Here is a 17,961-nt window from a genome sequence, read left to right on the forward strand (position 1 = left end):
GATTTATCGGTAAGTAAAATCTTATTTTCTCTGACGTCCTAGTGGATGCTGGGACTCCGTAAGGACCATGGGGATTATACCAAAGCTCCCAAACGGGCGGGAGAGTGCGGATGACTCTGCAGCACCGAATGAGAGAACTCCAGGTCCTCCTCAGCCAGGGTATCAAATTTGTAGAATTTAGCAAACGTGTTTGCCCCTGACCAAGTAGCTGCTCGGCAAAGTTGTAAAGCCGAGACCCCTCGGGCAGCCGCCCAAGATGAGCCCACTTTCCTTGTGGAATGGGCTTTTACTGATTTTGGCTGTGGCAATCCTGCCACGGAATGTGCAAGCTGAATTGTACTACAAATCCAACGAGCAATCGTCTGCTTTGAAGCAGGAGCACCCAGCTTGTTGGGTGCATACAGGATAAACAGCGAGTCAGTTTTCCTGACTCCAGCCGTCCTGGAAACATATATTTTCAGGGCCCTGACAACGTCTAGCAACTTGGAGTCCTCCAAGTCCCTAGTAGCCGCAGGCACCACAATAGGTTGGTTCATGTGAAATGCAGAAACCACCTTAGGTAGAAATTGAGGACGAGTCCTCAATTCCGCCCTGTCAGAATGAAAAATTAAGTAAGGGCTTTTATATGATAAAGCCGCCAATTCTGACACCCGCCTGGCTGAAGCCAAGGCTAACAGCATCGACACCTTCCACGTGAGATATTTTAAGTCCACAGTGGAAAGTGGTTCAAACCAATGTGATTTTAGAAAACTCAATACAACATTGAGATCCCAAGGTGCCACTGGAGGCACAAAAGGAGGCTGTATGTGCAGCACCCCTTTCACAAATGTCTGAACTTCAGGTACTGAAGCCAGTTCTTTCTGGAAGAAAATCGACAAGGCCGAAATTTGAACCTTAATGGACCCTAATTTTAGGCCCATAGACAGTCCTGTTTGCAGGAAATGCAGGAAACGACCCAGTTGAAATTCCTCTGTAGGGGCCTTCTTGGCCTCACACCACGCAACATATTTACGCCAAATGCGGTGATAATGTTTTGCGGTTACTTCCTTCCTGGCTTTGACCAGAGTAGGGATGACTTCTTCTGGAATGCCCTTTTCCTTTAGGATCCGGCGTTCAACCGCCATGCCGTCAAACGCAGCCGCGGTAAGTCTTGGAACAGACAAGGCCCCTGCAGTAGCAGGTCCTTTCTTAGAGGTAGAGGCCACGGTTCGTCCGTGAGCATCTCTTGAAGTTCCGGGTACCAAGTCCTTCTTGGCCAATCCGGAACCACGAGTATAGTTCTTACTCCTCTCCTTCTTATGATTCTCAATACTTTTGGTATGAGAGGCAGAGGAGGGAACACATACACTGACTGGTATACCCACGGCGTTACCAGAGCGTCCACTGCTATTGCCTGAGGGTCCCTTGACCTGGCGCAATATCTGTCCAGTTTTTTGTTTAGACGTGACGCCATCATGTCCACCTTTGGTTTTTCCCAACGGTTTACAATCAGGTGGAAGACTTCCGGGTGAAGTCCCCACTCTCCCGGGTGAAGGTCGTGTCTGCTGAGGAAGTCTGCTTCCCAGTTGTCCACTCCCGGAATGAACACTGCTGACAGTGCTATCACATGATTTTCCGCCCAGCGAAGAATCCTTGCAGCTTCTGTCATTGCCCTCCTGCTTCTCGTGCCGCCCTGTCTGTTTACGTGGGCGACTGACGTGATGTTGTCCGATTGGATCAACACCGCCTGACCCTGAAGCAGAGGTTTTGCTTGACTTAAGGCATTGTAAATGGCCCTTAGTTCCAGAATGTTTATATGAAGAGATGTTTCCATGCTTGACCACAAGCCCTGGAAATTCCTTCCCTGTGTGACTGCTCCCCAGCCTCTCAGGCTGGCATCCGTGGTTACCAGGATCCAATCCTGAATGCCAAATCTGCGGCCCTCTAGAAGATGAGCACTCTGCAGCCACCACAGGAGAGACACCCTTGTCCTTGGCGACAGGGTTATCCGCTGATGCATCTGAAGATGCGATCCGGACCATTTGTCCAGTAGATCCCACTGAAACGTTCTTGCATGGAATCTTCCGAATGGAATCGCTTCGTAAGAAGCCACCATTTTTCCCAGGACCCTCGTGCACTGATGTACTGAGACCTGTCCTGGTTTTAGGAGGTTCCTGACTAGCTCGGATAACTCCCTGGCCTTCTCCTCCGGGAGAAACACCTTCTTCTGGACTGTGTCCAGAATCATTCCTAGGAACAGTAGACGTGTCGTTGGAATCAGCTGCGATTTTGGAATATTTAGAATCCACCCGTGCTGACGTAACACTACCTGAGATAGTGCCACTCCGACTTCTAACTGTTCCCTGGTTCTTGCCCTTATCAGGAGATCGTCCAAGTAAGGGATAATTAAGATGCCTTTTCTTCGTAGAAGAATCATCATTTCGGCCATTACCTTGGTAAAGACCCGAGGTGCCGTGGACAATCCAAACGGCAGCGTCTGAAACTGATAATGACAGTTTTGTACTACAAACCTGAGGTACCCTTGGTGAGAAGGGTATATTGGGACGTGGAGATAAGCATCTTTGATGTCCAGAGACACCATATAGTCCCCTTCTTCCAGGTTCGCTATCACTGCTCTGAGTGACTCCATCTTGAATTTGAACCTTTTTATGTAAGGGTTCAAAGATTTCAGATTTAAGATTGGTCTCACCGAGCCGTCCGGCTTCGGTACCACAAACAGCGTGGAATAATACCCCTTTCCCTGTTGTAAGAGGGGTACCTTGATTATCACCTGCTGGGAATACAGCTTGTGAATGGCTTCCAAAACTGCCTCCCTGTCGGAGGGAGACTTTGGTAAAGCAGACTTCAGGAACCGATGAGGGGGAAACGCCTCGAATTCCAGTTTGTACCCCTGTGATACTACCTGTAGAATCCAGGGATCCACTTGCGAGTGAGCCCACTGCGCGTTGAAATTCTTGAGACGGGCCCCCACCATATCTGAGTCTGCTTGTAAAGCCCCAGCGTCATGCTGAAGACTTGGCAGAAGCAGAGGAGGGCTTCTGCTCCTGGGAAGCGGCTGCATGGTGCAGTCTTTTTCCCCTTCCTCTGCCCCGGGGCAGAAAAGAGTGGCCTTTTGCTCGCTTGTATTTATGGGAACGAATGGACTGAGTTTGAAAAGACGGTGTCTTTTTCTGTTGATGTGAAGTGACCTGGGGTAAAAAGGTGGATTTTCCAGCCGTTGCCGTGGCCACCAGGTCCGATAGACCAGCCCCAAATAACTCCTCCCCTTTATACGGCAATACTTCCATGTGCCGTTTGGAATCTGCATCCCCTGACCACTGTCGCGTCCATAACGCTCTTCTGGCAGAGATGGACATAGCACTGACCCTTGATGCCAGGGTGCAAATATCCCTCTGTGCATCACGCATATATAGCAATGCATCCTTTAAATGCTCTATAGTTAACAAAATACTGTCCCTATCCAGGGTATCAATATTCTCAGTCAGGGAATCCGACCATGCGACTCCAGCACTACACATCCAGGCTGAGGCGATTGCTGGTCGCAGTATAACACCAGTATGTGTGTATATACTCTTTAGGATATTTTCCAGTCTTCTATCAGCCGGTTCTTTGAGGGTGGCCGTATCAGGGGACGGTAACGCTACTTGTTTAGATAAACGTGTGAGCGCCTTATCTACCCTAGGGGGTGTTTCCCAGCGCGTCCTAACCTCTGGCGGGAAAGGATATAGTGCTAATAATTTATTAGAAATTAGCTGTTTTTTATCGGGGAAAACCCACGCTTTATCACACACCTCATTTATTTCATCTGACTCAGGAAAAACTATTGGTAGTTTTTTCACCCCCCACATAATACCCTTCTTTGTGGTACTTGTAGTGTCAGAAAGGTTCAATGCCTCTTTCATTGCTGTGATCATGTAACGTGTGGCCCTGCTGGACATCACGTTTGTCTCGTCACCGTCGACACTAGACTCAGTATCTGTGTCTGGGTCTGTGTCGACCCACTGAGGTAACGGGCGTTTTAGGGCCCCTAACGGTGTCTGAGACGCCTGGACAGGCACTAATTGATTTGCCGGCTGTCTCATGTCGTCAACAGTTTTTTGCAAATTGCTGACATTATCACTTAATTGTTTAAATACAATCATCCAGTCAGGTGTCGACTCCCTAGGGGGTGACATCACTAACACAGGCAACTGCTCCGCTTCCACCTCATTTTCCTCCTCATACATGTCGACACACGCGTACCGACACACAGCACACACACCGGGAATGCTCTGATAGAGGACAGGACCCCACTTAGCCCTTTGGAGAGACAGAGGGAGAGTCTGCCAGCACACACCCAGCCCTATATATATATATATATACAGGGATAACCTTATATAAGTGTTACTCCCTTATAGCTGCTGTTAATATATTTATTTGCTGCCAAACGTGCCCCCCCTTCTCTTTTTTTACCCTGATTCTGAAGCAGGACTGCAGGGGAGAGTCAGGGAGCCGTCCTTCCAGCGGAGCTGTGAGGGAAAATGGCGCTTGTGTGCTGAGGAGATAGGCTCCGCCCCTTCACGACGTCCTTATCTCCCGCTTTTTCTGTGTAAAATGGCAGGGGTAAAATACATCCATATAGCCCAGGAGCTATATGTGATGTATTCTTTTTAGCCACCTAAGGTATATACTGTAATATTGCGTCTCAGGGCGCTCCCCCCCCAGCGCCCTGCACCCTCAGTGACCGGAGTGTGAAGTGTGCTGAGAGCAATGGCGCACAGCTGCGGTGCTGTGCGCTACCTTAGTCTGAAGACAGGATCGTCTTCTGCCGCCGATTTCACCGGACCTCTTCGTCTCTTCTGGCTCTGTAAGGGGGACGGCGGCGCGGCTCCGGTGACCCATCCAGGCTGAACCTGTGATCGTCCCTCTGGAGCTAATGTCCAGTAGCCTAAGAAACCCGATCCACTCTGCACTCAGGTGAGTCCGTTTCTTCTCCCCTTAGTCCCACGATGCAGTGAGCCTGTTGCCAGCAGGACTCACTGAAAATAAAAAATCCTAAACTAAACTTTTATTCTAAGCAGCTCAGGAGAGCCACCTAGATTGCACCCTTCTCGGCCGGGCACAAAAATCTAACTGAGGCTTGGAGGAGGGTCATAGGGGGAGGAGCCAGTGCACACCACCTGATCCTTAAGCTTTTATTTTGTGCCCTGTCTCCTGCGGAGCCGCTATTCCCCATGGTCCTTACGGAGTCCCAGCATCCACTAGGACGTCAGAGAAAACAAGAATATATCAGCTGTTGTTAAAACTGCCCCTTAACGTTATGGCTTATTGGAGTAGATGGAAGCACTGTGTCAGCATAGATGTATGCAAATATGCATAAGGGAGAATATTTGCATTAAGGAGGAGATTTATCAAACATTCTAAATAGAACCAGTGGAGAAGTTGCCCGTAGTGACCAGATTCTACAGAATGTTATAAATGATAGCTAGAATCTGATTGGTTGTTTATGGGCAACACCACCACTGGTCCTTTTAGAAAGTTTGCTAAATCTCCATGCACACAGTTTGAATGTAATTACTGTATCTACAGACTAATGCAGGACGGCTGTCATATCTCTGACATGAGCACTGGGAGTTGTGGCATGTGTCCCTGACTACCACTGCTGGCAACGGCAGCATGACAGAATAGGGGAAGAAAACCCAGCATAGAGCGAGTATAGCGGGACGGGATCAGGGACAGGACATCACAATTTGGGTCCAAACCAACTAGTTTATTAAAGTGGCTGATTAGGGGTAACAAGGAATGTACTACATGCAATATAGACCTGGGCTATTCAACATGCAGCCCTCCAGCTGCTGTGGAACTATACATCCCAGCATGCCCTGCCACAGTTTTAGGACATGCTAAAAAGGTGGCAGGGCATGCTGGGATGTGTAGTTCCACAGCAGCTGGAGGGTCGCATGTTGCATACCCCTGATCAAGACACATTGTATCAGTCCTCATTTAAATGAGGTACAGCTTGGAGATTTCAGTGTTGAAGAGGTAAAAATTAAAAAGCAACAGATTTCAAATCAAAACCACTGTTTACATACAAAAACCAGTTCTGCAGACTGTAGTTTACAAATGTTTCTATAATCCTGGGGTATTCTACAGCTGCAACCAACGACACTCCCCGAAATTAACTTTCCTGTAACTAGAAAGTGGAGAGCAGACCCTCTGTAACAGATTTCCCAGTAACATTTTTGTGGACATAGTTTCCATGAATCACTCCCCGGACATCAGCACACAGTGTCTTCCACAATCAAGACCACATGCAGAATACTTTCCAAACAATGCAAAGTTTACCGATTCAGCAACCGCAATAACATGACCTGGACAAGCGAGACTTTAGAAAGAAGTTGAGGAAGGCAATTGCCTTTATGCAAGGAGTGAAACGACTGGTCACCAATCCACCAATCTAATCATACAAAAAGAAGGTTCTTGGCTGTGGAAAAACAACAGAATATGCAAAACTATCAAATGCGTTGGTTACTTTACTAAAAGAAATGTAAAAGGGAAAACTGGCACAAATCTTTTCCAGGAAAGATAACTGGCACTGGTAAGACGATCATTTACGAGTATACAGAAAATGAAATGCACACGAAAAACACCGGGGGACTGGCAGCAATCAAATAGTGTGTGTCAACAGGCACTCTGTCCTGGGCCAAGAGCCAAAAATATTGCCTTTGTGGTTCTTCATTTTCTTTGCTGAACTTAAGAGGAAGGGACAGATGCACAAATATACACCTTTCCAAACTGCAAATGTGCACTTTCCATTCCTAAAAGAGCCGATCGCCTTTTCGGCATTTGGAGACAAATTATTCCCCTTTTGAAAGCAGATTACATTGATTACATCTGCACTCATTGTCTGACTCTAAACTTCTTCAGGTAATCTGTGCCTAATTAGATTGTCACTGCAATTATGATCAGACTATGGTAAGTGACAAATCTTCCAGTGTCCTCCTTGTAAAGGGGGGTACTCACGGAGCGATAATCTAAGCAATCTGACTAGATTGCTTAGATTTTAAGCATGATCGCTCCGTGTGTACCCCCTACAGCGATAGCTATCGCTGGTGCTAGATTGGCCTGTCGCTCATTTCACCCGCTGGGTGAAATTAGCGCGCCCCCCCCCCCCCTCCCCCGTCTGCCCCCGCACACATCGCGCTGTGCTGAGCGGCGGGAGAGAGGTGTGCTGAGCGGGTCGCTCAGCACACATCTCTCCCACATCGGCCCGTGAATACGGGCCTTTAGAGACTTCTGGTGTGTACTTCTCTTATACCCCTTTTCCACTAGAAGTCTCAGGTCTGAGGCGGGATTTGGAACACGGTTCCAAGCCAAGTCAGACCCGAGACGGACCCCTTTTCCACAACAGCGCCGAACTGTTTACACTGCACCCGGGTGCAGTGTCTTCTTGCCGGCGCTTGGAGATGACGTCATTTCCAAGCGCCGGGAAAACCGGCAGATCGGGACCCTCGGGGCATGGCCTCGGTCCCATTAGGCCACGTCCCCAATGCGATGCTGCCCACCGTCACGCTGGGAGCAAGCCCAGCACTCTGGAAGCTGCTGGGCTGCCCCCAGCCTCCGGCACACACTGTCCCGGCCAGCGCTGCTGTCTGCTTAGTAGGACAGACAGCAGCGCTGACAGCATGCACTAAAGAATAATTTCTGGAATAAATTCATATAATTTATAATCCTGAGGGAGCTCTGTTGTGCAAAATAGTCTCACCACTATGAGGATTGTTATGGAACAATATGGTATAGTCAGCAGGCTCCAGTATTTTGTGTGTCCCAGTCAAAGAAAGGAACACTCTGGCACACACGCTATGCTCGACCTCCTGGAGGCGGTTTAGGCTTTACGTGTGGTCCAGTCCCCTTCTCATAGGAGGATGGAACTTGTATCTTTCCCAGCCTGGGTAGAGATCAATGGACCGCTGCTCTCAATAATAGCTCCTAAAGTCCTGCGCTTACGGTGGGCCGCCCACCCAACGGGAGCACTGGTGTTTGCCACTGGAGGGAGGGAGAACGCGAGTGCTGCTGGTGTCCAATACCTCTCGTTAGCGGGTGGTTTTCTAGATGGATTCTTCTGAAGAAACCACTGTACCTTAACAGTGGAGAACCGCGTCAAGGCTAAGGGACTCTATTGAACTTTATCCATTTGCAAAGCCACCTGCTAACGAGAGGTATTGGTCACCAGCAGCACTCACGTTCTCCCTCCCTCCGGTAGCAAAGACCAGCGCTCCCATCTGTCGGGCGGCCCAGCGCAAGCACAAGACTATGGGAGCTATTATTGAGAGCAGCGGTCCGTTTATCTCTACCCCAGCAGGAAAAACATACAAATTGCATCTTCTCTTTGTACGATTTAACTATTACCATTACCTTAGCCTCTCAGTGGACACAGGAAGGCAAAGGATGGTTACAAAGAGCTTTGCTCAACATATTGAATCACGTGACTGTGGTTGCCATAGAGCTTGCATGACACTTCGCAAACTGTATATTGTTAATCTTGGCTGCATTCATGACATATGGAAGAAAGCAAGCATCTACTGTATTTATCTTTTTATGTATTTGTTTATGCTAACAATAAAACACCTAATATTAAGAAGAAATAAGAACTTAAAAAAATAAAATAAAAAGTATGTAGATTTTGTATGCATCAATTTGCATGGTCTACAGAAAAAAAAAAAAGTAGAATATTGATCAAAAAACATAATTTATAAAAATGGTTTGCATTACATTGGTAAAATCAAGGGATGTTCCAGAGTCAGTAGTGTACTATAGCTGTCTAACGCTGCTTTAATGTACTAAGAAGTGGCAGATTGAGGGGTCCTGGAGGTCGAAAGGAAAACAGAGGCTGACCTTTCGAATTGTGTTTTAAACTCCTAGCACCCTGATTGATGGATGGCACTGGTTATCCACCAATCAGTGTGTATTTCGGAGCAAGGCTAAAGTAAATTGGCCCCCTGTCCCTATCACCACCTCCTCTGGATTTGCCTCTGTACAAAAGTGATCCTCCTGCAATTAGATATGATGTCTCAACCCTTTTCTCATTAACAAAAGGAATAGGAGTGTGGTATAATAGATAAACAGTGTCTAGTTAGGCAGTCAAAAGGTCGACAGGGTCAAAAGGTCGACGTGAAAATGGTCAACATAAAAAAGGTACACACTTTTTTTCCCTTTTTTTGGGGCTTTGTGTGGATAGTTTTGTCATCTGGGACCCCCAGTTGTAGAAAGGCATCTGCTCGTCACGCTTCAGGTTCGCTCCCCTCGCCACAAGGTGCATAACCAACTCTATGCCGACATGGATAGAGAAGGTATAAAAAGTCCAAAAACATGTAAAATGTAAAAAAAAATCCTGTCTACCTTTTTTATGTCGATCATTTTCATGTCTACCTTTTAACCTTTTCTATCTTTTGACCCTGTCTACCTAGTATTTGTCTAACATATTATTGCAGGTTCGCAAAAGAAGTCCCCTGCATCCCAAACAATCACCTCTACGATGCCCCGAACACCGACGGCCAACCCCAGGCACTGCAAGTCACCCAAGAAGAGGTGGAGGCATTGTTCAAAAGGACCAAAACCAGGAAAGCTCCGGGTCCTGACGGAGTGTCACCATCTGCCCTAAGAGCATGTGCGGGTCAGCTCGCCCCCATATTCACCAAGATCTTCAATAAATCGCTGGAGCTACAGAAAGTCCCTTCCTGCCTCAAAAGGTCTACTATAGTCCCGGTCCCCAAGAAACCCACCATCACGAACCTGAACGACTACAGGCCGATAGCACTGACATCTGTGGTCATGAAAACGTTCGAGCGTCTGGTTTTGAATCACCTGAAAACTGTGACTGGCCCCCAACTGGACCCCCTGCAGTTCGCCTATCGCTCGAATCGGTGTGTCGAGGATGCAGTCAACCTGGGCCTGCACTACATTCTAAAGCACCTAGACATTCCCGGTACCTACGCGAGGGTCCTGTTTGTCGATTTCAGCTCGGCCTTCAATACAATCGTCCCCAGCATCCTCCACCCCAAATTACTTCGCCTAGGGGTCCCAGAAGCTACCTGTTCCTGGATAATAGACTTCCTGACAGATAGGACACAGGTGGTGAAAGCGGGGGAATTCACCTCTCAAGCGCGGTCCATCAGTACAGGGGCCCCTCAGGGCTGTGTCCTCTCACCCCTGCTCTTCTCCCTGTACACAAATGACTGTACCTCAGAGGCGCAATCAGTAAGGATCATCAAATTCGCAGATGACACCACAGTCATCGGCCTCATCAAGGATGGGGACGAATCGGCCTATAGACGGGAAGTAGACCGGCTGGCTCAGTGGTGCATCCACAACAACCTTGACCTCAACCCCCTCAAAACTGTCGAGATGATAGTGGACTTCAGGAAGAAGTCATCTAGTGCACCTCCACTAACGATTGCTGACAGTGTGGTATCGCTAGTGGACTCCTTCAAGTTTCTAGGGACCACAATCTCCAGGGACCTTAAATGGGGGTCCAACACTGACGCCACTGTTGGGAAAGCGCAGCAGAGGTTGTTCTTCCTCAGGCAACTAAGGAAGTTCAACATCCCACAGAAGCTCCTGCTCCTCTTCTACTCCGCGATTGTGGAGTCGGTACTGTGCTCCTCGATACTCGTATGGTACAGCTCCGCCAGCGCGAGGGACATATGCAGGCTCCAAAAGGTGGTCAGAACCGCAGAGAAGATCATCGGGCCGACCTTCCCTCAGTCCAGGACCTGTACTTGTCCAGAGCTAAAAAGCGGGCAATGAAGATAGTTAAAGACCAGCTACACCCCGGCCACAGCATGTTTAACTTGCTTCCTTCAGGCAGGCGTTACAGGGCTGTCCCCGCCAGATCCACCAGAAGCCTCAAAAGTTTCTTTCCCCAAGCTGTCCGCCTGCTGAACTCCTGAACATTGACTGACTAGACGTACATGTAACTCACTTGTGTCCCTACGGTATACCTATCTGTGTAACTTTACTTGCCCCCCCCCCCCCCCCCCCCCCACACACACACACACCTGCTTACCTGTTACCTACTTGGCTGTTGTATAGCAAACCGAAGACAAATTCCTAGTATACGTAAGTATACCTGGCCAATAAAGCTGATTCTGATTCTGATTCTGATATGGTGTCTATCTATTGACTGTCTCTCTAGACACTGTCTATCTATCATCCAAATACCAAGACAACACGACTGCCTGTTTACAATAAAGACAGAGCACTGGAGCCTTTCGGCACAGGTCTGTTCCGGGAAGGCAGCAGCCTTCCTTACGGCCATGATCTTACTTTAAGGTACCGCCATTTGCTGAGTCCCTCACATTATTATTTTAAGCTATCTACTGCAAAATGTTAGTGCTATTCCCCATAGCCGGAGACTAAGGATAAATGGCTGCAAGACTGTCTCTGTTCTACTCACAGTCCTGGCCTAGGACCAGGGGTGTGTGAGCGGGAGGACCAATCACAAGCTCTACAAGTATTTTAAAGATGTGGATGAAACGGAAATGCTGACTGTATATTAATTACTGGAACAAACAAGCGAGTCCAGGAAAAACTGACTGAAAAGGAGCATCTCAGGGAAAAGAGCATGTTGGTAAAAATGACAGCAGGCGGTGGAGGAGCTTTACTAGAACATAGAGATTACTTGGTTAGGTCCACGTCATCCATTTATTATTTATGAAAACCACATGGAATGAGAGGACACAAATTTTAACCATTTTTTTTTTTCTAGATCAGCGAGCCCCAGAGTGCTTTTGTTTTGTTTTTTTAAACATTTCTTTATTCATCAGAGAACATACAAATTGGTGTGATTCATTTTATTGTGCCCAATCTTCCGTCTAAAGCAGGCATGTCCAAACTGCGGCCCTCCAGCTGTTGAGAAACTACACATCCCAGCATGCCCTGACACAGCTTTAGCATTCTCTGACAGCAAAACTGTGTCAGGGCATGCTGGGATATGTAGTTTCACAACAGCTGGAGGGCCGCAGTTTGGACATGCCTGGTCTAAAGTGACAGGAGATAGGAGGGAGATATTTAATTAGGGGTTTTTAATGCACACAAAGAGACTAGGGTTTAGTGTAAAGCTGCTAAACCCAACTAAACTAACGGGCGCAACGCCCCCACCGGGTGCAAGCGAGCTGAAATGCGTCTCCCTGTGGCTAATCATGCCGAAACGGAGCAACATTTGAATTGGTCCATTGAGCGCCATCTAGTGGCAGCTGCAGGGAAAACCAACTGAATTCCCCCCATTATAATACATACCAATATAAAAATCAAAAGTAATTTCTAGCTATTTTTTATATTTTTTTTTCCCTGTACTCAAGTGACTGTTCTACACATAGGTTTTCAATAGCTTTTTCTTACATGTGTTTCACATTGTTCTTCATTTACATTCTATAGATTTATGTCATATGTCAAAAATAAATAAATATATATATAGATATATATATATATATATATATATATAGATATATAGATATAGATATATAGATATATATATACACACACACATATACATATATACACACACACACACACACACAGTATCTCAGAAATGACATATAAACAGTGATAACCAGTATATATGCACAATAATATATGATTTCCTTCCTTTCAAATCAAGGGGGTAGCATCGGCGTATCTAAATATATTTTGGGGTAAAAGGTAAAAAAGTTCCCTGATCCCTGCTATAGATTGTTGGGTACTTTTTCTGACCTAACGATATCATACTCCAGGAGCTACGGGGGGAAATCGTAAGGCGATGCTGGTCATCCTAATGCATGGCCACTAAATGAGCGTTTCTAGGTAGCAACAATGCAAACTCACAAGAGAACAGTTTCATGGGTGTGTAGTCACTATTTTGTTACATATGCCCATGTTATTAGAAGTATCTGCCTCCCCTCATATGGGGTAAGTATCAGTGCTTATGACAAGGATTGTGTACAGAAGAGAGGGGCAGTGTGATCGCACAGATGTGTACGAATATGTGCCTATAGTCACACTAGCATTCTATTCACATTCCATCCACAGCAGGCATCTGGAATTGCGTCCAGATAATGTACGACACACAATCGGACCCACGTTCAACCACATACAACACATTAATAATAAGGGCATCTCTCTTGCATGGACATAATCTATATTTCCCCCAAAAAATATCACTGATGGCAAGGGAATTGGATTGCTTAGCAATCTTGATTTGTTCAGTTATTTTCCGGAGTTTTGCATTTGAAAGACTGTGATCAGTAACCCTCATTCTGTTTGCTTTGGGACACTAAGAGGCTTACATTGAGCAACAAAATACTAGCAGATTACTTCATACAAATTTCAGTATTAACAGCATTATTGCTTAATGGGCATCTCTAGACTTTCATGTACAATTTACTTAAACAGAATGGGTCACCCGGTGTTATGTTTAATACTTCTCCGTCCTTCAATAAGCACACATCAGGGACATGCAGGCAGGGCAGGCAGTGCCTTCCCTGTGATTATTAACATAATACAAAGAAGATACAGGTTGAGTATCCCATATCCAAATATTCCGAAATACGGAATATTCCGAAATACGGACTTTTTTGAGTGAGAGTGAGATAGTGAAACCTTTGTTTTTTGATGGCTCAATGTACACAAACTTTGTTTAATACACAAAGTTATTAAAAATATTGTATTAAATGTCCTTCAGGCTGTGTGTATAAGGTGTATATGAAACATAAATGAATTGTGTGAATGTACACACACTTTGTTTAATGCACAAAGTTATAAAAAATATTGGCTAAAATTACCTTCAGGCTGTGTGTATAAGGTGTATATGAAACATAAATGCATTCTGTGCTTACATTTAGGTCCCATCGCCATGATATCTCATTATGGTATGCAATTATTCCAAAATACGGAAAAATCCCATATCCAAAATCCCTCTGGTCCCAAGCATTTTGGATAAGGGAGACTCAACCTGTACTTATGACACATATTATGTGTCATAAGTATCTTCTTTATTTTATTCTAATAATTGTAACTACTAAAATCAGTTTGGGAGGCACTGATAGCACGGTTGGTTCTAAATCGGAGTGGGAGAAGGGACCTTCTGACGTCACTAGGGGAGGAGACACGTCACCAGGGGGAGGAGCTACAGCCGAACAGGGTACCCGAAAAGTACGCTCGCCACCCTTCGGTCTCGGTGGCTCGCTCCGCTTCGCTCACCACCGGGTTACTAAAGGTAATAGTTGGTGGCGTGGATAGTAGAGGAACTATCCCGCTGGCCTAGCTCCTCCCCATTGTGCCGTTGCTCCTCCCCTTGACCAAAAAAGGTCCCTTAGGCCACTTGGATCTAGCATCTACCCTGATAGCAGTGCCTCCAGTAGACAATGGGAATGGGACAGAGCAGGGGGCGGGGCCAAAGCACTGGGCTTTAAAAGGCCATTAAAAAATAAAAAGCTTGAAGGCGGCACTTAAACAAGTGCCTCGCTGACAGGGACACCACCACCATGTTAGCGATGCAACTGTGATTGGACAGTGGATCCAGTGCTGGATCCGCTGTCCAATCACCCCTATATGCGGCGTGGCGGGCGTAAGTGACGGCGGGTCCCGGTGGTGGAGCTGTCCCAGGCACCCGGCTACAGCTGTGGAGGAGCCACCGCTCCTGAAGAGTGGAGCGGTGGGAAGCGGCGGAGGCCAGCGCTCTTCCCTCTCCTCCCATCCAGCAGCAGCGCCTACACTCACTGTCCGGACACACAGGTGGGGGTGGGGGGGCGTGCAATGAATCTCGGGCCCAGTGAGGTCATAGACTGGGTATTGCACTGATTGAGATATATATTTATCTCTAACAGTGCCTCCCCAGTCTATGACCTCACCGCACGTCACTGGCACACATCCTGTACTATGGAAGCAGCTTTCTTGTATATGTTTAATCGTAAACTTCTTATAACGTATTAAGAAGTCACGAATGATCATGTGACAATATAGTATATGAAACAACTAATGCATTTACTGTATGTGACAGCCATGTCAGAAAATGCACACACACAATACTGATATTATATATATATATATATATATATATATATATATATATATCCCTTACTGTTCCAATCACGATCACATAACACCTATTTTTTTAATTGCCTTTACATTTAACAGTAGGGAGAAGATTTTTCCTTAGAATACACACATTTCAATTTGAAACACATCATATTCGAATATGAAGGGTGACCCTTATACACAGCAGTGTTTGACCTTGACTGACAACTATACACTCCTTCATATAACACCAATGTCACCAAATAAGAGGATATATTTTATGCAAAAGTTAAATATTTGTTGCACTATATATTTCTGAGGCTGACAAAGTATAGCTGAATTCAAGGGGTCCAGAAGAGAATTAAGGAATAGGTGCATCCATTGCCATCAATAGAAAAGACTCCCAAATGTCAGGCGCTACAGTATTTTAAGAAAAACGTAACTCCAACTCCACTAATTAGGGGTTCTAGACATTTGTCTTTCATATTAAATCAAATAACTGAATCACAATAATCTGGAATTTTATCTGCTAGGTCTAAAGGTTCACGATAGGTAGTATCCCAACACTAAGCATCAAATACATCCATCGCTAATATGTTTTTGTGCTACATCAACAGCCTAGTCTATGTGCATTCTGCGCAGTGATTACAGAGAACTGATAGACCAGCATTATTCTGACAGGCAATCTTGTCTGTATGCAAACATACTGTCAGGAATACTGTTGCAGCAATGCAGCAGTAATGTGAGCTCCTGCGGATGACCTCCAGTTCCTGGGGACTAGTTCCTGCTACTTAGCAATCTATGCATCAAGGAACCAAACCACGTAGACACCAGAGGCTAACGGCTAAAAAAAAAAAAAAAAACACAAATAAATAAAATAATCCAACTGTGGAATCCTTTGCCAAATAGCAGCACGACCAAATCAGCACTAAGATGCAACCCGCTGCTGCTGCTGTGATATCCTGGCTTATGCCTTGTGCAGTTACCAGGTTTCAGCTAGCAGAGATACACATGTACTAATACTAGAGCACATAAAAGCAGATACACAAATTGGTTACTTGCAACATGGATTTTTTTTCTCTTTCATCTTATGCCATCTGTTACTAGAGGGAGACAATCCACTGTGCTTCCAATTAATTCAGAGACATTAAAGGGAAAACGAATCCAAATTCCTGCATGATAGAAATACTGAATATACAGTCCACTTACCTTTTGCATAAGAAGACATTTTTTTAATTTATTTTTTTTAACTCTTCGGATGCTGGTTTGTAGTCACCCAAACTGAGCTACTATAGACTATGGACACTTCTATTTGGGTCCAAGTGGAAGTGAAATCAAAGAACAGACATTAATATCAGCTTCCAAGTAGGAGGTATGCAAACAAATTCCTATACAGTGGGGGTTAAGGGGGTGCTCCCCTCCCTGCACCGATGGGGTGGTGAGAAGGGAAAGTTCCGAGGCACCGATTAGTGAAGCAGCTCCCTGGCACCAAGTGCCCTTCTGTGTACAGTCTGTAGATGCACTAGGCAGCAGAGGGGAAAACTCGCCATGTACATTTCATCAATGGAGATAGGCGTGCCTGCCATGGCATGTGACAGCCCCCTCTCTCCCCCAGAGGAGGCCTGCCTAATTGTGCACGTACTCTGCCCCCTCCTCTTTTCCGACCGATCAGTAATGTTAGCCCAGTCACATCACACTCCTCCTGCATAGGCAAGAGGAATGCACCCGGGAGCATGTGTCTGCCTGGCAGCGCAACAAACCTGACCCACTCCATTTGTCATAGAGATTGCTTTTCTGCTACGCCCCCTGCTGATCCATCCCACCGACACCAGCCTGCCAGCCAACCACAGCCACACACATGCCAGGGAGGGCTGCTACAGACAGCGCAGCACATACACACGTCTGCTGCTGTCTGCACGGACACAGCCACGGCATCTCCGGGGGAGAAAATGCACATGTGTAAAAGGCATTAATGTGCTGAGGACTGCAACACACTGTGCATGCGTGACCCACAGCACTGTTACATTATAGCACTGTCTAATGTGATCCACAGATCTCTTACATTGCATCGCTATCTACAATACGGAACGCTCTGTATCGCTATCTAATACGATCTACAGTATAGCACCATTGCCGGATCCAAGCAGGGGCGGTCGTCCAAGGGCACCCACACATTAGGGGCCCCCACACTCAGGAGCCGGTGCTACCCGCTGAGGCTGAGCAGAGTCTGCAAAGCAGGGAGGCGCTCTCCCTGCTCTGCTGGTGTCCGTGTGCGCTGCTGCCCTCCTCCACCCACCTTCCTCCCACTGGAGAATACCGCCGCGGACCTGCAGTATGGCGCTGAGAAAAAAAGTCTCCACTCACTATTGAAGTGATCCCGGAGCTCAGGGAGCGGATACTGTGTGTGGTCTTCCGAATACAGTTCACGTGACTGGTGATGAGCAGTCACGTGACCAGGAAGTGTCAGCTCTATACAGGGAGGGTGAGTCCTATATGTCTATATGATATCCCTGTCTATATGGGGAACAGTGTATGTCGTGTGTATATGGTGGCACAGTGTATGTGTGTATGGAAACACTATGTATGGTCACGCATACTTGCCAACCTGACCCTCTCCATGAGGGAGAAAATGCTCTGTTCCTGGACTTTCCTGGTAATGTATGATTGCCATCACCTGTGGTGAAACACCTTTCTTATCAATTAACTAGCTCACCACAGGTGATGGCAATCATACATTACCAGGAAAGTCCAGGAACAGAGCATTTTCTCCCTCATGGAGAGGGTCAGGTAGGCAAGTTGGTGGCATAGTGTATGGAAGCACAGTGTGTATGGTGGCACGGTGTATGTGTGTATGGTGGCATAGTATGTATGGTGGCACAGTATATGTGTGTATGGAAGCACAGTGTGTGTATGTGTATGGTGGCACAGTAT

General features: G+C 46.5%; 1 protein-coding gene across 2 annotated transcripts in view; it reads right to left on the bottom strand.

Annotated features, from left to right (window-relative positions):
* UGP2 (UDP-glucose pyrophosphorylase 2) overlaps nucleotides 1-17,489 on the bottom strand; it is a 188,729-nt gene extending 171,240 nt beyond the window's left edge. The window contains exon 1 of one of the 2 annotated variants that reach the window (XM_063918448.1): nucleotides 17,395-17,489. Coding sequence is in view for 1 of the 2 variants with exons in the window: in XM_063918447.1 (XP_063774517.1) it covers nucleotides 16,240-16,258 (19 nt within the window). In the remaining variant the exon portion in view is untranslated. Of the gene's footprint in view, nucleotides 1-16,239; nucleotides 16,698-17,394 lie in introns of those variants that run through there. The other variant, XM_063918447.1, reaches the window with a different exon arrangement.
* Nucleotides 17,490-17,961: the final 472 nt, after the last annotated feature.

Source organism: Pseudophryne corroboree, chromosome 4, assembly GCF_028390025.1.
Source record: "Pseudophryne corroboree isolate aPseCor3 chromosome 4, aPseCor3.hap2, whole genome shotgun sequence".
In the NCBI taxonomy this organism is placed as follows: domain Eukaryota; kingdom Metazoa; phylum Chordata; class Amphibia; order Anura; family Myobatrachidae; genus Pseudophryne; species Pseudophryne corroboree.